The following is a 24175-nucleotide window of genomic DNA, read 5'->3' on the forward strand; positions in this document are numbered from 1 at the left end:
CAGCAGGTTAGTCTCGTTTTAAATCTTGTGTTGAAACATCATACTAGTGGCTCGTCGAAGCCAGACGGCGAGATGGCAAAAAAGGATAAAGCCAAAACGTCTAAACATATCAAGTGCGAGATTCGGTACGACAGTAATCCGTTGGCGGTTTACCGACCCGGAGATACAGTAAATGGAAACGTTGAGCTTACTCTGGGAAAGAATAAGAAATTCAGAGGTGAGTTTGGAAGTATTGTATCATAGATGACCCCGTTTGTGAGAACACACAAGCTATCACACTTACGAGCGAATAAGATTTTCATTGAATTAGAATATTTCGTATTGATCTTAGTAGCTTGATTAATGATTTTTCGAAGCCCAACATGTAAAAAATGGGTAAAACTTTCAAACAACCGTAGACGGTATCATTTTGGGAAAAGGTTGACAAAAAACCACCGATTAATTGTTATCACCAATTAAGTAAGGTTATCTATAGCAGAGATTAGGAACACTGAAATTTTTGTTTAGATATTGGTTTTAACGATTCAGCACAGTCAGGAGGTTATAGTTGTACAATGTAAGGTAAGTCGCATAGTCTAAAACGACGATATCATAGTCTCCGAAACCGGATATATTTATTTCTAGGCAATTATATTTTTCAAATAAAACGGCAACAAATCGAAAATCTATTTTTGATTTACAGTTGAACTTGTCTTGCGTAAACGTAATAAATGCATAGTGTTGAGTTGTTTCCGTAAAAAAAATTGTTCTACAGTTAATTGATTCGAGTGTCGCCACTGTCTTTTTATGTGAAGTAGTTGTGCGACTTTTTGTGCACAAACAACGCAGTGTACCTACGAGAAACAAATTACTAGGTGTCATTATTAAGAGCAGACTACTCTATCTGGTAAATTCCATAAGCGGACGTTAGTATAAAATAACACAAAAACATGAGAATAAACAATCTGAAAATTTAAATAAAGCATAAATATTTCATATTTCAGAGAAATTGATAAAGTACTTTAGCATAAGTTACGCTTGCTTGCTGCTTCGCCATGGCCAAATCGGTTTCAATCGGACAGAGCTCAGAACAGTTTGAGGAGTTCAGGTCTTTCGCAAAAAAAATCCACAGAAATAACAGCACCAGAACCCCTGCACGATTTTGGAGTAGTAGCTTGATGTCCAAACGGGTCAAAACAACAATTTTTGAGCATGCCGTTTTCCGTGTGAAACGTGTCGTCCAAAGCAAACTTGTCCTTACCCGTGAAATGTTTTGTCCCGATAACTGCTTAAAATCCGCTTTGACGTATTCATCATCAATGTCGCAGCGCCGGTATTTTGGTAACAGACCAGTACCATCTTTACGCATGGATCTGGACCAGGGGCCCTGGAATTTTGGGGACCCGCAAGCAGTGATGGCATTTCACCCTAGTGATGCACTGGCGCGTAAGTGTGATGCCTACGCAGAGGATACAATGATCATACACCACAGAAAAAAGCAGAACGCTCTTTCTTTCGGAGCTGTATAGACCGATTTCAAGTGTGCGCTGGTGTTGAGGTAGTTGGGTGCGAGATAACCGTGCTCTCTTGCTCTTTAAATTCTCTGTGGCGCGCTCAGGTAAAATCACCACCGCGCGCGCCCCAGAGTCGCTGTGGTGTATTCACTGGCGTGGTTTCACTGGCGTGTGATCTTTGGTTTGTTTTCGTCTTACAAGCGGCATTGCGAGTGAGATTGATTTAGTTTGCACAGGTTGTTGCGTTGTGTTGTGTGGATGGTGGCGGCTTATTTCAAGCTTATATGATTTTCTATTGAAGATTTCATACAAGTTGCTTGGTAAAGCGAACGAGTTTATAAAGTATTGTTACACTACCTGCAAAACTAAAAGTACTCGGTCCTCGGAGCAAATTGGGAAAACTTTTTACATATCATCGTATAGAGAGTTTTATAATGACTAGAGGCACCTGATATGCAAACTCGTGTTATAAGTATTAATAGTTTTATTATAACTTAATCCTACAAGTTTAAAACGAAATCTTAGATTTCGTCGACAGGCTTGACATATTCAGTAATTTTAGGTATACGCTTGTGACGATAATTAATTTACATACAACATCACAATTGAGCGTACACCCGTTATTCATTTGTTTATTTGTCAATTTTTTTGCGTGGAAATCGTTTAAACAGCAGGCGAAAGCGAATGTTTCAAGAGCATGGGAGCTAGGACCGGGATTCTGTGCGTCAATGAGCGAAATAAATTGGCTCAGTTTCGGGGTCAAGAAAAAAGGCCACTAGTGTTCACGCTTATTTTAAATGAACAATGAATCTTGTGTTCCATAAAAGGATGTTATAAATGGGTCAGCAGCAACAATGTTTATTATACGTATTCTAGATTTTTGCGTCAGTTAGTATTTTAGACCGTAATTTTAATGCACGGATTCATTACACGTAATATCAACAGCAAAACAAAGTATTGGGTGGGTCATAACAGTTTTTGCAACCGACCGAGACGGTTGTGCCTCCAGGTGGAAGGATTTGTTCTCGAGAGAGTGACGGAGTGCGAGACGCTGTATGCGTTATTGTGGGAGAGAGAGAGACCAGTTTGTTAAGTGTGAGTCGACAGTTGATACGTCGGAGGCGTGGTCAACGGCATCCTCGACAAGTGGTGTTTTGACAGCAAACCGCGGGTAGACGAATTTGCCTACCGCGGTGGCAGAGATCGACAGTGATCGTGCCTGTACACACAGAAAAAATATAGTGTATTGGTGTCGTCGGGCAATTCTAATCGACGAGAGGGAAGCGTCACAGGTAGACCCATTTGCTCTATTTGTCTACCGCAGAAGTGGTACGACGAATAAGGAAAACAAGTGGCACTGAAAAGTGCCGCATCGACAGTGGGATTTTCGCAGCAAGCCACAGGTAGCCACATTTGTCTACCGAGGTGGTGGAAACGGAGAGAGCGCGCTTGTGGTGGTGATACCGACGAGCAGCTTAATCGGAGAGAGTTTTGAAGTGTTGCAGGTAGGACTATTTCTCTACTGAAGAAGCAACGCGACGAAGAAGAACAGCAGGTGTCACATTGTCAAACAACGGGCACCGAGTTTACAACGTAACACATGAGGTGTGTTCTACAGGTATAACAGGTATATTTTTCATTCCTTTTTGTGATAGTTTTTCTTGCTAGGTAAAATGGATGAAGAGATGGGAGAACGAGTAACAGACCCTCCCCCTAAGCCTTATGCTGAAAATGTAAATCCGACTAGAATTAAAATTTACCCAGAGTCGTCAACGGGACCATGGATTGTATTTATTAGGCGTAAAGTAAAGGCGCTAAATATTATTCAAATTTCTAAAGATTTGACTTCGCGATTCTCGGATGTAAAAGAGATCGTCAAAGTCAATAAAGATAAAATACGCATTGTCGTTGGTAGTTTCAAACAAGCCAATGCAATTGCTTCTTGCGAGCTTTTTACGCGTGAGTATAGAGCGTATATTCCTTCAAAGGAAATTGAAATTGATGGGGTCATCACAGAATCGAGTTTGACTGTTGATGACTTAGTTAAGCATGGGGTTGGTCGTTTCAAAGACACCATACTTAAAGACGTAAAAATACTTGAATGCAAGCAATTGCATTCAGTATCACACGAAGGAGATAAAAAAGTTTATCGACTGTCTGACTCATTTCGAGTGACTTTCGCTGGGTCTGCGCTGCCCAACTATGTCATTATCGATAAGATTCGTCTCCCTGTTCGCCTTTTTATCCCTCGTGTAATGAATTGCCTTAATTGCAAACAGCTTGGCCACACAGCCACTTACTGTTCCAATAAGGCACGGTGTGGCAAATGTGGGGGTTCTCATCAAGAGGATACATGTAATGAAAATTCAGAAAAATGTTTAATGTGCGGAGAAAACTCACATGAGATCCCTGCATGCCCCATTTATAAATTGCGTGAGGATAAAATTAAACGATCCTTGAAGGAGAGGTCTAAGCGCTCCTATGCAGAAATGTTGAAAAATGCTACCCCTAAACCCATCTTCTTAGAAAACACTTACACATCTCTATTTTCGGAACAGTCTGACTCTGACGGAGCGTGCGAAGGTACATCATTTGTTTTACCCGGAAATTCCAGAAAAAGAAAACAGTCTTCTTTTCCCAAGCTGCCAAGCAAGGGCCTTAAAATTTCTCCACCAATAGATAAACTGCGCCCAAAACCGAAAAATTCCGATTCAAAACCGAAATCAATTCCGCCCGGTTTTGGGAACGTACAATCCAAACAGAACACCATTACTGGAAATAATAAAATTTCGACTTCCTCTGAGCCTCAGCCGGGGGTAGGATTATTGAAATTTTCTGAAATTGTTGATTGGATTTTTAAAGCATTCAATATTTCTGAACCACTAAAGAGTATACTTTCAGCTTTCCTCCCAACAATTAGAACATTTTTAGAGCAGCTGATTGCTCAATGGCCCATCCTTGCAGCGATTGTATCTTTCAATGGGTAATTCACCTCCTCCAATGAAAGATTCCATCACTGTTTTACAGTGGAATTGCAGAAGTATCATACCTAAAATTGATTCCTTAAAAATTTTACTGCATAATTTAAAATGCGATGCTTTTGCTCTATGTGAAACATGGCTTACCTCAAACATTAATTTCAACTTAAATGATTTCAACATTATTCGCCTAGACCGAGACACCCCGTATGGAGGAGTGCTTCTAGGAATTAAAAAGTGCTATTCTTTCTATAGAATTAACATCCCCTTGTTTGCGGGCATTGAGGCTGTAGCTGTCCAAACGAACATTAAAGGCAAAGACATGTCTATCGCTTCTATATATATACCTCCCAAAGTTCAAATTGGACAACGTCAAATTTTTGAGGTAGTGGAATCCATGGCTGCTCCGCGTCTGATACTGGGAGACTTCAACTCGCACGGAGTATTGTGGGGTTCCCTCTACAATGATAATCGATCCTCTTTGATTTACAATGTTTGTGACGAATTTAATATGACAGTTTTAAATACTGGCGAAACAACACGCATCCCCAGACCTCCTGCACGTCCAAGTGCATTAGATCTATCTCTGTGCTCGACATCACTTCGGTTAGACTGCACGTGGAAGGTTGTACCTGATCCTCACGGTAGCGATCATTTGCCAATCGTTGTTTCAATTAACAGTGAATTAGGCCTTACGAATTCAATCAATGTTCCTTATGACTTAACACGAAATATTGATTGGAAAACATACGAAACATTAATTTCCACTTCTCTTGCTTCGACAGAAGAGCTACCCCCTACCGAAGAATATGAATTCCTAGCGGGTTTAATTATTGAAGCAGCAGAACAAGCCCAAACGAAATGCAATCCTGGAATGACAATAAATAGACGGCCCCCTAATCCTTGGTGGGACAAAGAGTGCTCTGATGCATATGAAGCTAAACAAGTTGCCTACAAAGAAATTATGAAACAGAAAGGGGGTATACGTGAGAACTTTGAAAATTATTTCATTTTGCAAAACAAATTTGACAGTATACGTCGTGCCAAAAAATCTAGTTATTGGAGACACTTCGTTAATGGCTTGTCAAGAGAAACATCAATGAGTACTCTTTGGAACACAGCCAGAAGAATGAGGAATCGAAACGTGACTAATGAAAGCGAAGATTTTTCGAATCGTTGGATATTTAATTTTGCCAAGAAAATTTGTCCCGATTCTGCTCCTGCGCAGAAAATCACTCGCGATGCTCCCACAAGTAACGATTTCATAGATTCGCCTTTGACAATGATGGAATTCTCAATTGCACTCCTCTCATGCAACAATAATGCTCCGGGACTAGACAGAATTAAATTCAACTTGGTGAAGAATCTGCCTGACCTAGCAAAAAGACGCTTGTTGAATTTATTCAATAAGCTTCTTGAGCAGAACATTGTCCCGCACGACTGGAGACAAGTGAGAGTTATCGCTATTCCAAAACCGGGAAAACCAGCCTCCGATCATAACTCGTATCGACCGATTGCAATGTTATCCTGCATCAGGAAATTGTTGGAAAAAATTATCCTACGACGTCTCGACAATTGGGTTGAGGCGAACGGCTTGCTATCAGATACCCAGTTTGGTTTTCGGAGGGGAAAGGGAACGAATGATTGTCTGGCGCTACTTTCGTCAGAAATCCAACTAGCTTATGCAAAAAAAGAACAAATGGCGTCTGTGTTCTTAGACATAAAAGGAGCATTCGACTCTGTTTCCATTGATGTTCTCTCAGAGAAACTACATCAATGTGGTCTTTCACCAATATTAAATAATTATTTATACAACTTATTGTCAGAAAAGCACATGCATTTTTCATATGGCGATTTGGCAACATTCAGAATAAGTTACATGGGCCTCCCACAAGGTTCTTGTTTAAGCCCCCTTCTCTACAATTTTTACGTGAATGATATTGATAATTGTATTGTCAGCCCATGCACTCTAAGACAACTTGCAGATGATGGCGTGGTTTCTGTTACAGGACCAAAAGCCTTAAATTTACAACAACCACTGCAAGATAGTTTGGATAATTTATCAAGTTGGGCTTTGAAGTTAGGCATCGATTTCTCTACGGAGAAAACAGAGTTGGTTGTTTTTTCAAGGAAGCGTGATCCAGCTCAGCTTCAGCTTCAGTTGGTTGGTAGAACGATAGCCCAAGTCCTGACTTTTAAATACCTTGGAATTTGGTTCGATTCTAAAGGCACATGGGGAGGCCACATTAGATATCTAATAACGAAATGCCAACAAAGGATAAATTTTCTGCGAACAATAACTGGATCATGGTGGGGTTCTCATCCAAGTGACATGATAAGATTGTATCAAACAACAATACTTTCAGTAATGGAATATGGGTGCTTCTGTTTCCGTTCAGCTGCGAACACTCACATTATTAAACTGGAACGGATACAGTATCGCTGTTTACGAATTGCCTTAGGTTGCATGCAGTCGACCCATACGATGAGTCTTGAAGTACTAGCGGGAGTTCTTCCTTTAAAAGACCGATTCTGGGATCTTTCTTCTCGTTTACTTATTCGATGTGAGGTTATGAACCCACTGGTAATTGAAAATTTTGAAAAACTTGTCGAGCTTCAACCCCAAACCAGATTCATGACAGTGTATTTCAATCACATGTCACAAGAAATAACGCCTGCTAGGTATGTTCCCACATACGTCAATATACTAGATATTCCTGAATCCACTTTATTCTTCGACACGTCCATGCAAGCAGAGATTCGTGGAATTCCGGATCATCTACGCTCGCGGGAGATCCCTAAAATATTCACAAGTAAATATCAACACATAGACTGCCTTAAAATGTTTTACACTGATGGGTCACGAATCAGTGAGGCCACTGGTTTCGGTATTTTCAACAATAATTTTTCAATTTCTCTCAAACTTGCAGAACCCGCCTCTGTTTATATAGCGGAACTAGCAGCAGTTCACTATAGTTTGCAAATAATTAATACTTTACCCCCGAACCATTACTTTATCCTCACTGATAGTCTCAGCACAATTGCAGCTCTACGCTCAAAGAGGATTGATAATCACGATCCATTCTTTTTGGGGAAGATACGAGAATCTCTGAGTAACCTGACAAGAAAATGTTATAAATTTACCCTAGTGTGGCTCCCCGCCCATTGCTCTATTGCGGGCAATGAGAAAGCTGATAATTTAGCCAAGATTGGTGCACTAGATGGTGAAATATATGAAAGACCCATCGCTTACAATGAATTTTATAGCGCTTCTCGACAGAGGACACTTGCTAGTTGGCAAACATCTTGGGACAATGGAGATATGGGACGATGGCTACACTCAATTACCCCTAAAGTATCAACGAAGGCATGGTTCAAAGGATTGGATGTAAGTCGGGACTTCATCCGTGTGATGTCTAGGCTCATGTCCAATCATTATACTTTAGATGCGCATCTCCGTCGTATTGGGCTCGCTGAGGGTAATCATTGTGCTTGTGGAGAAGGTTACCATGACATTGAGCATGTTGTTTGGTCCTGCACTGAATATCGTGAAGCCAGATCACAATTAGTAGATTCTTTACAAGTCCGAGGAAGACCAATCCATGTTCCTGTTAGAGACATCCTGGCGTATCGCGATCCTCTATACATGGAACTTATCTATCATTTTCTAAAAACAGCGTCTGTCAAAATTTAATTAAATTCATCTCCTCATACTCTCATCCAAGGCTAATCATTCACCAATTAAAGGAACCTAGAATATTTAGTTTTTAAATTTAGACAATAACAGAAAAAAAGTAAATAAATACACCCGAAAATACTAGATCAGTATGAAATACAACAATGTAAGGAAAAAAGCAAACAATAAAGTGATTTCAGTGTTAGTTTTAGACAAAGTACTAGTATAGTTAAAATTAGTCTTAAGGATTTTAGTAACGTGCTATGTAAAAAAAGAAACTGGCGTAAAAAGCTATTGCAAATGCCGTGTCAAATAAACGTATGAAAAAAAAAAAAAAAGTATTGGGTATCTGGTAGTAACTGTCGGAATCTCTATGAAATTTTCGTATTTTCAAGTAACAAGTAAGGTGTTTCCTCAAGTTTAAACAAGCGATTTTTGTGTGATAAATTATTCCTCATTATAACTTTCTTGAATGAGGTGTTTTATCAAAAAGGTAGTGTTGGGAAAATATCAAAATATCAATGTTCACAACAGAATCTTTTCATCGCCGATTTTCTAATAAAAAGTTCACTGATATAAAATATCGCTACGGAAAAAAATCGTCAGTGAACTTCAAGAGTGCCGATGTTTGGGAACATTATTCGGTTCAAGCAAATATCGGAAGAAGAAAAGATCGCTTGCGAACTTTTATATCAACGAAAATATAGAAAAAAGTTCACCTTATGAAAACATCTTGCACGATCTTCGAACAGGGGATTTCCGAGGGATTTTCAAAGATTCCAAAAACCTGTAGATTAACATGATATAAAAAACTACGTTCTATAATATTACGGCGATAGCTCAATAGGATAAAGCGTCAGGCTACTTTAGTGTCAACGAAGCTTTCTTCAGAAGCCATCGTGTAAAAAAAAATCATCAATCGACAGAATTAAAATGGGAAAGAATTAAAATGGTGCTTGAATGGTATGTTGTCAAAATGTATATATATGGAAAAAAGCAAATTCTGGTATGGTGGCCGGTTCTTAACAACCCGTTGTTTGTATGACCGGGTATGAAAGTTATATATAGTTGAGCTAATGTATCTATAGTTGCATGTCCCATAGGAGCCGTAATTAGCAATGGCTATATTAATGATACATGGTAGTGGTAATGGTACAAGAAGTTTCACATACATAAATTGGTTAATAAACAATCTTAACATGTTTTTATCATTTTTGGGATGAAATGCTTTCGTTTAATATATTGACATCGCCCATAGAACTTTTCATCGATTTTTTAGCAGAATTTTCACTCAAATATTCTAGTTCTTTGCACACATACCAAAGATACGTTGAACGATTTCCCATATTTGCAATTAAAATTCTAGGGCAGTTCATAAGACACGTAGAACAACTTTCAACATTCTGCTTTTATTGCACTATATTATTAGTCTAACTAATGCTATCGTTGTAATGCAGTACAAGTGTAGATTTTCAAAAAATTTATATTATAATTAGAACGAAATATTTTTTTGTATCGCTACGTCGCTCGAGAATAGCCAAAAAAGCGTAAAATATTTGGCTTTTACTGACCCAAGCATGACTAAAATGCGACTCACACCTTAAGTGCGGAACTTTTATCTTAATCTATTATGTATTTACTTTGTTAGCATTACTAGAGCATTCGAAAATGATAAATTTTGAGAAGAAAATGGAATATGTTGAGGATAATTAGTATTGTCTGATATAATATTACTAAATATCCATAAAAACTTATTTCATCAGGAATCAAATCCTATATTTCTGTTTATCAGAAAATTTGAAACACCTAATTGGACTAAGAATAAAAATCACGGAAGTGTACTCGATTCGAAGTGTATGTATGAATACTTACAGGTGAATTGATTAATATATGTATAGAATACGAAGTTTACGTTAATTTTTGGGATAAACGTAGATCGTATTCTTTTTTCGGATCGAAATGAAAACAAAAGCACATCCTCACGTCACGAAATCAACTACAGGTTCAAGGTTTACACAAGAAGATTTTTATTCGGTGAGGTCATAAACATCCTCTGATACATAAATTTAATATTATAAGTTTTACAAATTATAAAATCACGGTAAACAGATAAACGTTCTTTGGAACAATTTAGTATGTACTGCAAAGACGGTGGGTTTGCCATTTTGAACTTCTTTGCTATACTCGTACCCGAACATGTTAGGTTTTAATTTTAATTCTCTCTTTTATTATTCCATCGCATGGAAATTCGAGAGAAAACCAGCTAATTTATTTAAATGATGGCACAGAAGAAAAATGCCGTCAAAAGATTCCAGAACTAATTATTGAGGGGTTACACCACTATAGAGCACGAAAAATAGGCATATTTCGGGAATTTATCTTGACGCAATAATGAGATGAATCGAGATCTTGTTTAACTTTCCGGCAGTGCACGCTGCTCTGAAAATCTAGCGAACCCGTCTTAAAGCATCAGCGGCTGCTCGTTCAGTGGGCCATAAGCGCGACTTCCAGAGGGTTAATGAGATATATAACATTACTTTATTGCAAAAAAAATGATTTATTCGAGTAATTTCGTCACAAGATGGCGGCTGTGCAGCACTCTCCCGTCGGGGAGTTTTTTTTTGGAAGGGGTCCACGGCCGGAACTCTATGTCCCGTAATTTTTGATCCAGAACCAAAAACCAAAGCTTTTAAAACTTCTTAGAACGACAGAAAGCAGCATACGTAAGATTTTTTCTATGTCTTGATTTTTCGCGAAATGGCACATTTTTTAGTCGAAAAACGCTGAAAATGTTTAACAATCGACACAAAATTTGCTTATTAAAAAATTATGCAATGAAAAAATTAAATCCCACATACATGGCTGGAGAAAGTAATCTTGAACATGCTGTAAAAATTTTAGGCTGATCAAAAATCATTTGTTCGAGTTACATTTCCGGCCAGATCAAAAAAAAAATTATTTCGAGAAAAACACGGTTAACGTTTTCAATATACTCGAGGTATACATAAGAGGCGTTGCGAAAAAATTTGAATATTTATTTATTGTTTTCGCGATTCATTTTTTGGAATATCATTTTCAGCATCCTTAAGCACCAGTAAACAAAATTCAACCAATAAATAAAAATTAAATGTTTTAAAAAATCTACAGTGCTGTAACCCCTTGAAAGCACTGTACCGGTCAAATAGAAGCGCTTCTAAATTGGCACGTCATTATTTTTAATAACGCGCTACAGAAAAAACAAGTAACAATGTGAATTCTCGTGAACGTTATCTTGTTTTATGTGGACTTTATCTCGGAAAAGTTGGACATCGGATAAGCCTCTTCTCGCGTGAGTGAGAGAGAATTACAATGCCTGCGTATGATAATAATCGAAAACGTGTGTAATACCAGGACATTACTTGTAATGGATTACTTTACTTTTTGGCGTCGCCAAATTCGCAATCAAAATAAGTTAACTTACCATTGAGTTATTCAGTCGAACAAAAAATAGGCCGTTCCTAATGTGGATGTACAAATCCCGTCTTACATCTGTTATACGATTAATCTGATACTACAGATCATTATAAAACTTTGTTTATACCAGCCGATACATTGATACGTAAAACGTTTTCCTTGTTTGCCCCTAGGCTCGAATACTTCAGGTTTCCCACGGTAGTGTAACAACACTCTATAAACTTGCAAGCTTTACCAAGCAACTATGAAATCTTCAGCAGAAAATCATATAAGCTTGAAATAAGCCACCGCCATCCACACAACACAACGCAACAACCTGTGCAAATCAAATCAATCTCACTCGCAATGCCGCTTGTAAGACGAAAACAAACCAAAGATCACACGCCAGCGAATACACGCCAGTGAAACCACGCCAGTGAATACACCACAGCGACTCTGGGGCGCGCGCGGTGGCGAATTTATCTGAGCGCGCCACAGAGAATTTCAAGAGCTCTTCTCCACACTCTAGATCGTTCCAGTGTTGGGTGTATGAAAATTTACCTCTGCCATCAACGTGCGCTTACACATTTCAAATACGGTGGTGTATATAAACGAAGGAGAAGCGCTCTCGTTTTCCTTGCCAGAGTGTGGGGAGTAATTTCAATTTCTCTTTACTGCACAGAGGATAGGGACATCACTGCCCGCAAGGAAGAATTCATACTAAGAGTTAGTAGAAAAGGTATACTTGATTATTTGTTGCAAAAAATGGTACAATTTCGAAATGAAGTCGTTTATAACTCAAAGCTTATTCTTGTATTGCATCAGGGATCGCGGCACAGCAAGACCAGGACGGCTTTTAACCAATTCAAGCGTCGCTTAATCATTTCGATTAAACTTTCAATTTATTTTGAGCATAAACAATAGTATGTTTTGGATTACACGTACACTTAGTTCGGAAGGGAACGGACTAAAACGACAAACAGAATACGGTGACCAACAAATCTGTATCTGGCAAGCGTTCTGTGTTTGTGGTAAAATGATTCAGGTTTTCATCACATTTGAGGCCATTAACGGACACAACTTCAAAAACAAACAATTCAAATTTCTGCTTTTTTGAGGTCTCGCAAATCCTGCGCATGACAGAACAACCTACCAGTAAAATTGTGGATCAACTCAGATTATCTTACGGGTATACACACCAATTTTTTGTATTTTGTTTCAGCAAAATATTTTGCTGAAACTTTTCAGCAAAACTGGATTTGCTAAGATTTCAGCTTTTGTTTCACTGATTTTTTAGTAAAACCCATTATTTTGACGCAAATCAGCAAATCTATACTCACTAAATTTTGATTGCCGAATATTAGCAAAATTTTGCTGAATTTTGCCTTGCTGAAATATTAGCAATACTTACAGCGAAAAATATTTCGCTGAAATTACAGCAATTCAAAACTGTCAAAATTCGCTGAACTGTCAGTTTGATTTGCTGGAACTCAGCAAAATTTCCATTCTTTCACTGATTGTTTCAGCAAATTCTATATATTTCTATAGATTTGCTGATTTGCGTCAAAATAATGGGCTTTACTAAAAAATCAGTGAAACGAAAATTTCTAAGCTGAAATCTTAGCAAATCCAGTTTTGCTGAAAAGTTTCAGCAAAATATTTTGCTGAAACAAAATACAAAAAAATGATGTGTAGAAATCTATATAATTTGCTGAAACAATCAGTGAAAGAATGGAAATTTTGCTGAGTTCCAGCAAATCAAACTGACAGTTCAACGAATTTTGACAGTTTTGAATTGCTGTAATTTCAGCGAAATATTTTTCGCTGCAAGTATTGCTAATATTTCAGCAAGGCAACATTCAGCAAAATTTTGCTAATATTCGGGAATCAAAATTTAGTGAGTAGTATCACCTGGTAGCGGAATCTGTGCCCGTGTTTTTTCTCCTCACATTTTTATGATTTTTCACAAACTTAATTGTTGGCCTACTTGGCTCAAATTTTGAAGAGTTTTAGAGTGGTATGGATAACCATCCTACAATACACCTGTTTACACATGTTCAACGGTAGGGGCCTCTTAATTCAATAATGTCCAGGAGCTCCGAGTGGTCTTAAGGCGGCCTTGCAATAGGCAACTGGCGTTCATATCAATTTGGGAAATTCTACACATTGTACGTTTTCAATCCAGATCGTTTCTTGGCCCTCTAGACGAAACTTTGCGAAACATCGAGTTTTCGTTCATCCATTTCTTAGAGAAATGATACGAGCTAAACAATGTGGCAAGAGATAAACGCATCATATTCACCAGAGTTTCGTCCAACTGAAACAAAATCGCTTTTATAAAGACTGAACGCCTATTTTTCAACATTTAGTCATAGAAATTATAAAGACTGAACGCCTATTTTTCAACATTTAGTCATAGAAATTGAAGAATTGCTTCAGCAGATGCTGATCAAAGTAACCAAAATTGCCGCGTATTTCGTTGTAGATCACTTAAACCTTCGGAAGTCGCGCAAATGGCCCACCAAACGAGCAGCCGCTGGTGCGCTAAGCCGATTTCGCTAGATTTTCAGAGCAGCCTGCACTCAGTGCACTAGCGCGGATTCCGGAAGGTTAACAAAAAAATGATTAAAACAAATGTTCTTCAATCATCAACTTTTAAAAATCACTATATCAGGTGAAAAATTGAAATTTTCAGCATGCGATCTGATATGTCTCCTAGATGTGTCTGTAGTAAGTAATCCAGGTTCATCTTTAGATTGTTCGCAAAAATTCAGAAGGAAAATTTGAGGGGTATTTTCCATATGGCATTACCATTTAGAAAATACCCCTCAAATTTTTCGTATCGAAGTAATTTAGTAGCAGTGGAAAGATAGCACAACCAGTAGTAAAAAATAGTTTGAACTTTTAATGACGAAACTCCTTACTGTAGCTTTCATATGAATTGTTTACAAGTGGTTTTAAATTATAAATCAAGTACGTTCAATGTTTACTATTATAATATTATAATAATCTACGATAAAACCTAAGACGATAAATCTGTCTTCTGACATGATTGCTTCTTGAAAATGTATACGTTTCACAACTACAACTAATGCTTATAACACGAAGTTATAGTGTAAAAAATACAGCTAAGTTTTAAAAAGTAATTACGGCGAAAATTATTTGAGTGCAGCGTAAAACCATAATAAAACTATCGGCCTTAAGAATACGTTCTTTTCCTCAAATTATAAAGTGTTAATAGCTTAGCATGTATATGTCAAGCGCTATTGATTCTTCTATTTCATAAGCATCTTTCATTCATTTTCATATATTTCAGGTGTTTGCCTCCGAATCAACGGTTTCGCCTCTACATATTGGGACGCCAAAGTGAAGAATGGTTCGACAAACAATAAAAAGCGTAAGACCAGCTTCAAAGGTCGGGAGGATTACTTCAACACCATTAGCTACTTAGTCGGTTCGGACGTAGGAAATCCATTGGAGGTTGTTGCCGGTTCCTATAGTTATCCGTTTTCGTGTGTAATTCCTACGAACGCGCCGGCCTCCATGGAGGGCAAATGTGGTCACATTCGATATCTAGTGCAACTTACGCTAGAAAGACCATGGAAGCATGACATCGTTTACCTTGCCCCATTCACCGTGAGAGGAGAGTCCGATTTGAATCTACTTTCGGGAACGCTTTCACTTCCTAGCAAAGCGGAAATAGTGACCTCGTTCTATTTCGGTCTCTCCGACCCATTGGTAGTAACAGCCACAACTCCACGATCTGGATATGCACCCGGAGAGGCGATAGAACTTGTGATCCACGTTAACAACCAGAGTAGTGTCGATGTTAAGACGATTATGATCAAACTCCAGAGAGTTGTCACCTTCGTGAGCCAAGTACCGTGGACTGAGCATTTCGTTGAGAACACAGTTTTGGAAGAACGAAATACCGGGAAAATTGGACGAAGACATAATGCACGCTTCGAAGAAAACATCCTAATAGGAGGAGGTGTCCCCACTAATGACAGCCTGTGTCGCATAATCTTTACAAAATACGAAATCGAAATCGTGGTCCACCCTGTTCGGTCACGCAAAAGGCCAACTATTCGATTGCCAATAGTTCTCGGGACTGTTGGACTGGCAAGCAGTAACGTATATCCTGATTTGGTGATTCAAAAACAGCGGGAGGCCTTTGCAGAATACGCCCCGTCAGCTCCACCGGCGACAACGTCAGACCAAATGGAAAACTCCCCTCCTGCCTACTACGAACTTCAGCAAAATGTCGCAGGTACATCACAGGTGTACTCAATATCATCAAACATGACACTGGATGAAGCAGCGGAAGACGAAAGTGAGAAAGGGTCTGAGCCGTACACGCCAAGAGATTACTAGAATATGGCGTATCTTTTAATGCTATTTAACCCCGTGAAATATTCAAATTCCCCAGAGATTCACCCGAAAAAATTCAAAATCGTGGTTCAGACGAATTTTTACGATTCATGTCTATTAAAAAAATTGTTCGAGAACCATCATTTACACAGCAAAACAATCAGCTGTTGTTTACCAAAAAAAAATCGCTGAAAAATGTCTTAAGTTTTTCACAAGAATCAAAATTTATGTTTCAAATTAACATAAGATTTTTAATTATTATTTTTTGTTTAGTGAAAACCTGAATGAAAATGTTTTAAAAAAATAGTATAAAAGTTTTTCTAACAAAATTTATAAATTTGTTTAATGTAATCATGAAATTGCGCCCTTTTCAGAAGTTATTCTCGTTTCTCCCGTTTCTCCATCAACAATCATATCATTTTTGTGCCGGAATATTGGTAAACGTTCTGATCCGACCTGTTTTGCTGTCATCCTCCGTACACGGTTAAATAAAAAAAACCTGCAGAATAAGTTGTTTTAACTTACTTTTGAGTTGTGCGTCGCTTTCGCACTTATTAGTGTTGTCAAAAACAAAAAGAGAGATGAGACTCAGTCGAGGTCTTCCGTGGAGGAAGGTACTTTTGAGTTGTTTGGGGTGAACTCAAAATTAGGTAAATTCAACTTAAATTTGAGTACAAAAAACCTATCAATGAGTTGTAATTTTTGCCGTGGTTAAATGGAAACTACCTTCAACACGGTTTACCTAATTTTAAGTTCCCCCACGATACCACGAGATTGAGTCAAAGGAACTCAATTTTAGGTAGTTTTTCGTTTCCGTGTACAACACGACAACAAAATACGAACATAATTATTTGCTAGCAGATAGAGCGGACATATCCGCTGCTTTTATAAAAACCATCATTTCCAATATTTATACTACCCATGATCGCATATTTGTACTATTTTCTATCTTTATGGGACTTATTTGCGATCTTTGCCAATATCCCTAATAAAAGGAAACTGTACACGTACTATAACCCATTCGGTAATACCATTCCATATATAGTTTGGATGCTATCCTCATTAAACTATTTAACTATAAGACTTTTATTAGGGATATTAATCGTAAATTTTACAGAATTAATACAAAAATCTGTTTTCTTCGACAGGCCAACGAAAGTTATACGCTTTCAAAAACATGAAAATTGTTCCAGCAGAAACTTTTGCAACTGAATCCCTGTATTGACATGATATTTACTTCAAAATGTCGCAAAATGGTGGACTTGTCACTCAATAAGTAAAGCACCTTAGTAAAATAAAACAAAACTGAAGAGATTCGTAAAATCGTATCTTTTGTTCGAACTTTTTAAGAAAAGGTAACTATGTTGTAAACACTCTCTGAACTCTTCGGTTGGGAATGGTTCTTGAAATTCTTCAAAAATTATGCACATAAGGTCGTATTACACATTGGTCCTTTGGTATAATTTCAGATAAGGATTGGAATTTGGCATAACTTAAAATACGGATTGAAATCAAATAAGAATTGAAACCGTCTTAGACGATTGTTATCGGCGTCGGCGGTAAAATATGATGATGAGTTATGTTTTAACGACCAACGACCATGTTCTAATTTTCCGTTCTAAGGTTATAACTGATTCGCTCTAGAATACCTATCCGTCTTTCAATTTCATTGCATTTGTTTCTCTTGGTCGTAAATTTGCCGAAAACAGTCAATAAAATCGATACAAATACAGTAAATCTTTGTTCCATATCGATATTTTTAGATAGAACTCATTGATCACTTTTAAGAAGGGCGTCTGGTGTAAAGTGCTCAAACCGGTTATTTTGGCGTACGAGTTTGAACGCAAGGTTGCAATGGATCTTTTTTGTAATGTTCATATTTATTTATACATTCATTGTGAACGAAAAAAAAATATTTTCAGTCACGCAGAGCCACACATACAGGCGTTTCAACTGTAGACGTCCAACCATTTCCACGTCGAGGAGCGCCGCGGCGAACACGATAACTCTCCATAAAATTGTCTGATACGGAAAATTCACCAAGTTTTGTAAAGCTTAGACTTATAGTTAGTCGGTGAACCATAGAAAAAAGTTAGGATTTCGGAAAATGACTTCATGAAAACCGAAAAATCTCATATTTTACTGAAAAATTCGTTCGCTTTTCTTCAAAATAATAAGGAGGAAAAAAATTTATTCAGGTTTCTGTGGTTCATCGACAGGCTACCCATATTCTGCATTCTCATAATTAAATCAAGTCAATTCATTGATTAGTTTTTGAGTTATCGTATTCGCCAATTTGAAAACCGCGGTTTCGAGAAAACACTATTAAAGGGTGTCCCACATCAAAATGCAGAAAATGACCCATTATGTATTTTTTCTTGAAAATTTGGATAGAAATAGTTTAGAGTGAATTGTTTGCACTGTATGTATTTTTATCGCTGTCAGTTTTTCGAAAATTGTTGCCGATAGATTGAAATCTGCTTGTGTTATAGCAAATATGCGCGAGGAATGCATGGCTGTTTAAAACAAAAGAAGTTCAGCGTGGCTACAAAGATTGCGGGAGGCTATTCTAGATGTTCAATACTAAAACTTAAGCAGATAAAAAAGAAGCCAATTTTTGCCCACTACGCCAGACGCCCCCCTTAACATCTTATTTTCAGGTTTTAAATAAATTTATAATTTATGTCAAACAATCCTTATGCCAAACGACCATTATGCCGAATGAATATTATTCCGAATGACCAGTAGGCAAAATAACCGAAAGCGTATCACTTGCTGAAATTCCAAATGATCATTGTGCCAAACGACGTTCTTCCGATATGTTATGGGTATGGGCTAGTAGTAATGAAACCCAACTTCATTAGTTTTAAGTTAATAGATTTGAGAAAAAGTAGGGCTTTATTCTTCAATTAATTACAGGTTTACTGCACACATTTTAGATGTTTGGTAAATAGTTTGATTGAATTGCTCTTCGTCTCATCAAAATCGGACTCTAAATTAGAACCGGGATAGAAATAGTGTTCATGGGGAAAATTGTCAAGCGTGATGCCCAACAAGAAACATAATCTCGGAGCAGGGTTCTGATGAAACCAAGTTGAGACGTAATACCACAGCTAATTCAGTTCTAGTTAGGTTTTGTGTCATTCATGCTTAAAGACGGCTTCAAACCAATTTTCTCCCTAGGGAGTAATGTTGCGTATTAGCTTGTTCGTTTAAAGCAATGTTCGATTTTAAAAGTCTCATCAGGAAACAAAACATCCTCTCTTGTGGAACATCGCAAGTTAGAAGACGTTTAGATGTTTTCACAAGTATAGTTTCCAATTTTGTTCTAGCGCCAATGTGGCGCTATGCTAATCTGGTTCTAAGTTAGTGTCGGATTCTGATGAGACGAAGTCAGGTCATTCGGCCAATCAAACATTGCAGATTACTAAAAGTATCATACCAGCATTTAATAGATACTTCATCTAATGAAACCAGTGAAACACTTGCTCATTTGCGATTCACAATATTTTTTTTCTTGGGTTTAAAAATATTAGATGGTTAAAATAAATATCAAAGTACTCATAAGAACGCCTGCTACCGTTAAATAGAGAAAGCTTGTGGAAATTTAAAATATATATTGTTTAACAACAGAATACATTGTGCTCGGCACTAAACATACTTTAACTCAAAAATCTAGAGCGAATAAAAACATGCTTTGAATATACGTGTTGGAACTCCGTTCGAAGTCTTTAACAGCGAGTATTTGTATTACACATTCGAGTGCAATTGTAAATACTAGTTGTTGAGAGATAAGGTTGATCCAAGCTACTGGTCTTTGAGATGACCAAATATTGGAAATTACGACATCTAAATATTGAAAAAAAAGTTTTGATTGATTCCGTATGGTTTACCCTAGTCTTCAACACAAACTAGCGATGAATCACCAGGAAAAAAGCATTCGAAATTGGAAATTTAATGTTTTAAATCGCGAATAAGATATATTTTACGTGTTTTCAGTAAAATAAAAATAATTCGCACCAACTTTCACGTGATTTTCACGTTTATGGGGCACTATATAGACTTTTTTGAAAAGTTACCTTGTGGCGAGCAGCATTTTTTGTATACTGTTCAACCAATCAATCGGAAATTTCAGGGGATGTTTACAATCACAATAGCAAGTAACAGAATTTCAAGCATTATTATAAATAACTAGCTAATACCCATCGCGCGTTGCTGCGATTTTCAACGAAATAGAAGGAAAACACAATTTGTTCCAAAGCGCCATCTGGCGGGTAGATAATCTCCAACTAATAGTACACAAACACGCCCCATAACAAATACCTACTGTGTATAATTTTTTACGGAAATCGGTTAAGCCGTTTGGGAGTCTATAAATCATATACATACAAACTTTGACTTTTATATATATATATATATATATATATATATATATATGTATATATATATATATATATATATATATATATATATATATATATATATATATATATATATATATATATATATATATATATATATATATATATATATATATATATATATATATATATATATATATATATATATATATATATATATATATATATATATATATATATATATATATATATATATATATATATATATATATATATATATATATATATATATATATATATATATATATATATATATATATATATATATATATATATATATATATATATATATATATATATATATATATATAGATAGATAGATAGATAGATAGATAAATAAATAGATGTAGCCAAAAAATGATTAAAAAGGTCTCATAATGCATATTTGTTAGAATGGCGTACTTGAAAGGGTCTTTTGCTTTGTTTTTTTTTTTTGAAACTATTCGTTCAATCACTGCTATAAGCTATTTTGTCTAATTCCATTATTTTCCACAATAGCAAGTGGCAGAAAGCAAAAATTTCAAGCATTATTATGGATAATATTGTCAAAAAATTATTTAAAAGCTCTCAAAATGGATATTTGTTAGAATGGAGTACTTGAAAGGGTCTTTTGTTTTAACTATTCGTTCAATCACTGCTATGAGCTATTTTTTTCTAATTCCATTATCTTCAGATGAGCGATTCGCGAAATGGTATTCTCATCCCAATCGGTTAAAAAAGCAGTGTTTTGTGACGATGTTCATATCTCTGTTGATTGTGAAAAATGTTAGATCAAAACTTTTAATAAATATTTTATTATATGCACAACTTTATTATGGACACCTAGTTTAATAAAATATTTCTCTTTTGGTTAGAGAAAATTCTGAAATTACCTAAAACCTCTCGAACCGGAACATATGTAACCCCTTAACAGTGACCAACAGAAACAGTGAACTGATTACGCGTCCATTTCCTGAAACAATCAGGTCTTCAGTTTATCTCATATCGTTGATATACAAACTCTCTTTGAACCACTTTTCGAAATCATATTCTTATCACGAGTTGTCGATTGTTGATAATATATTGCCTGGTGCCTTACCAAACATTGCCGATGAGTGTCGTTGAGTGTCGTTGGCTTACAAATAATAAGCTAAGTCAGAGGTATCAGTAAAGTAGTTCAACTCAGCACACGCACCTCGCATCGTGAGAATGGTGGAAAATTGTTTCAGCTACATTCCTTCCGTAGAGGAATATTTTGCCGGTAAAAAATTCGGTTGAAGGTATTATTTTAATGTTATTGCTCATACCTTTCCCGGTTTCAGCTTATTCAACGGTGCTGATAGTGCTATTGGTGCTCTTCACAATCATCTGGTTCCTCGTGGGAACTTTTTACGCGCTAGTTGTAAGGGATATCAACAGCAGCTACGAGAAGCATTGCCGTCCTGTACTAATCTTCGCTAACGGGATTTATCTGGTAACTGTCATCGGTTTTGTTTTTCGGATTGATCGCGTTTGATGTATATTTCTACTTAATTAATACCTGAAATGTTTCAATAGGTTGTAGTCACATTCTCTATAGTGTCGCTAATAGTTCCCATTGCATCGGAGAAATTAGATTTGGCATCGTACATCATATTCTCATGGTGTATATTTGCATTCTACAGGTATGCTAACATATGAAGCTTCATCTTAATAATTACGCTATTACAAAAGAATAAACCATAACCAACAGATACATCAGACTTATTGGAGGCGGTCATAATGAGCTTCGGAAAATTTATGAATCCGGCAATAAACGACTAGCCACAGGAAAGCGGTTGCAACGTTTACTTCATAGGTTAATGTGAGTACCTCGATTCAACTTGAATCGTTTGTATACAGTAATTGCACATGTTACGCTCGCAGTTAGTTACATCATCTAAAAATTCTTTTTTCAGGGGAAGATACATCGTCATCAGATTCTGCATCGTTCAATTTCCTATACTAACCACCGTTATATCAACCATTCAAATTGTATTTCTTATCGTCGATAATGTTAGTAAGACCCTTTATAATCTGTTTTATAACATACTGCATTAGAAAATAATTGCAGGATCTATACTACAGCACGAGTTCAATTTTATTGCCGTTCTCACTTATTTCTATCATCGTGTACCTGCTGGCATTTTTCCTACTAATAATCTCTATTGAATCATCATTTCCGGATCCTCGAATCAAAGTACGTAGCTCTAATAGCATTAACGAAATGTTCTTTATCCACTGATCTCACGTTTTATTGCAGAGGAAATTCCAACTTCTGAGATTGGTGGTATTGGTGCTGAAAATCCAAGTCTCTATTTTGGAAATAATTTTCCCCCAACTACACTTCGAATGCGACACATTTGCAGGCGAAGCCAGATCGCTATATAACTGTGAGTATCTTATTTTCATAACCAATGCAACCAAGTTTACCTAGACGGAAAATACTTGATTTTAGTCGTGAAACAGTCGCTTATCGTAGCAGAAATTACACTATTAGCATTCGCAACTTGGACAGTGTACCGCAAGGCAGCTAGTAAAAATGCGATGGAAGGTTCCTCATGACAGTAAACTAATGATTGAAAGTTTTACAAGAAGACAAATATACTCAACATCCATAGAAGTATAAATAACAATAAATATTAATTTTGAATCGTCTAATGAGTTGGTAGAATTGGGTTTTCTTTATATTCAATTAAGAAATTCCACCTCATTCTAAGCATAGAAATTCCAAAGCACAAAAGAAAACTCTTGACAAACATTTCCGATCTACTGGCGAACAAATTTTTCACGGGACTTCATTCCTGTAATTCTACTTGTTCATTGTCGGATCTGTTTCCCCGTTACATCGCTACTTTATATTTGGGATATGTGCAAACTGGCTCTACCCCATTTGGCATAATGTGATATGGCATAATGCCATTTGGCATAAAGTCATATGGCATAATGACCATTTGGCATAATAGTTATTTGGCATAATAGTCAGTTGGCATAAAGGTGATTTGGCATAATGGCAATTTGGCATAATGTCTATTTGGCATAAAGACTATTTGGCATAACGCCATTTGGCATAATTCTATTTGGTATTTTTTTTTTTATTTGGCGAAGTGAACATTGGATTAACGACAAGTTAGCATCTAAAGATTTCATTCCACTTATTTAAATTTTAAATAGAAATTTTGACAATCTTTCTATTTAAGAACAGCTCATGTTTAAAAGAAGGGAAAATCATCAATGATTTATACCGAACTATCTAGTCTGTACTTATCCTAATTATGGAAAGATAAATGACATACTTTACTGAAAATTCATCCTTCTTTTAATTATGAGCTGTTCTTTAATGCGAAAGTTTGCAAATTTCTGATTTCATATTTCCACAATTTATGATATCTTACTCAAAGCAATTTTTACTTTTAAAATCGTTGTGTAAATAAATTCAGTAAACTAAGCATTTGTTCTGGTTCTGTTTCTTTCAATAGTTTATGTGCAAATTAAAACAAAATAAATTATAATCAATGATTTTATTCGTATTCACCGTCATAGGGATTAGAAAAAATAATTTAAAGAAATCATCTTTGTTGCGAGCCCAGATTTGCTGCTATTGCTTGAAGGTAAACAATAGTATCAAAATTTTGTAAGTTCGTAACAATTTTGCACAGTTTCGCGTCAATTAATTAATTTTTGGTACGATGCTTCTTCTCGGAGGTTAGTGACATATGCGCCAAGATTTGTGAAGCGATAAATTTTTCCTCTAGTTTCAGTTCTTCGATGATATGTATCAGACCAGCACTGCGACCCACCAGACGA

General features: G+C 36.5%; 1 protein-coding gene across 3 annotated transcripts; it reads left to right on the forward strand.

Annotated features, from left to right (window-relative positions):
- The first annotated feature begins 28 nt into the window (after window positions 1-28).
- LOC131684788 (arrestin domain-containing protein 17-like) lies at window positions 29-23020 on the forward strand. Of its 3 annotated transcripts, none has more exons than XM_058967930.1 (8): window positions 29-217; window positions 21673-21824; window positions 21908-22014; window positions 22083-22193; window positions 22288-22384; window positions 22443-22568; window positions 22632-22761; window positions 22827-23020. In XM_058967930.1, the coding sequence occupies exons 1-8, from the start codon at window positions 73-75 to the stop codon at window positions 22931-22933; spliced, it is 975 nt and encodes a 324-aa protein (XP_058823913.1). In that variant the 5' UTR covers window positions 29-72; the 3' UTR covers window positions 22934-23020. The 3 variants fall into 3 exon arrangements, with proteins under 3 accessions (XP_058823913.1, XP_058823911.1, XP_058823914.1); XM_058967931.1 differs by lacking the exon at window positions 29-217 and adding an exon at window positions 21494-21611; XM_058967928.1 differs by lacking the exons at window positions 21673-21824; window positions 21908-22014; window positions 22083-22193; ... (2 more) ...; window positions 22632-22761; window positions 22827-23020 and adding an exon at window positions 14896-16119.
- The last annotated feature ends 1155 nt before the right edge of the window (window positions 23021-24175 follow it).

Source organism: Topomyia yanbarensis, chromosome 2 (assembly GCF_030247195.1).
Source record: "Topomyia yanbarensis strain Yona2022 chromosome 2, ASM3024719v1, whole genome shotgun sequence".
NCBI lineage: Eukaryota > Metazoa > Arthropoda > Insecta > Diptera > Culicidae > Topomyia > Topomyia yanbarensis.

Bases quoted from the DNA above. Each gene is read 5' to 3' on its own strand.
- LOC131684788 (XM_058967928.1), top strand. From the start codon at position 73: ATGGCAAAAAAGGATAAAGCCAAAACGTCTAAACATATCAAGTGCGAG. The intron at 218-14,895 runs GTGAGTTTGGAA...CATATATTTCAG, and splicing joins AAAGAATAAGAAATTCAGAG to GTGTTTGCCTCCGAATCAAC.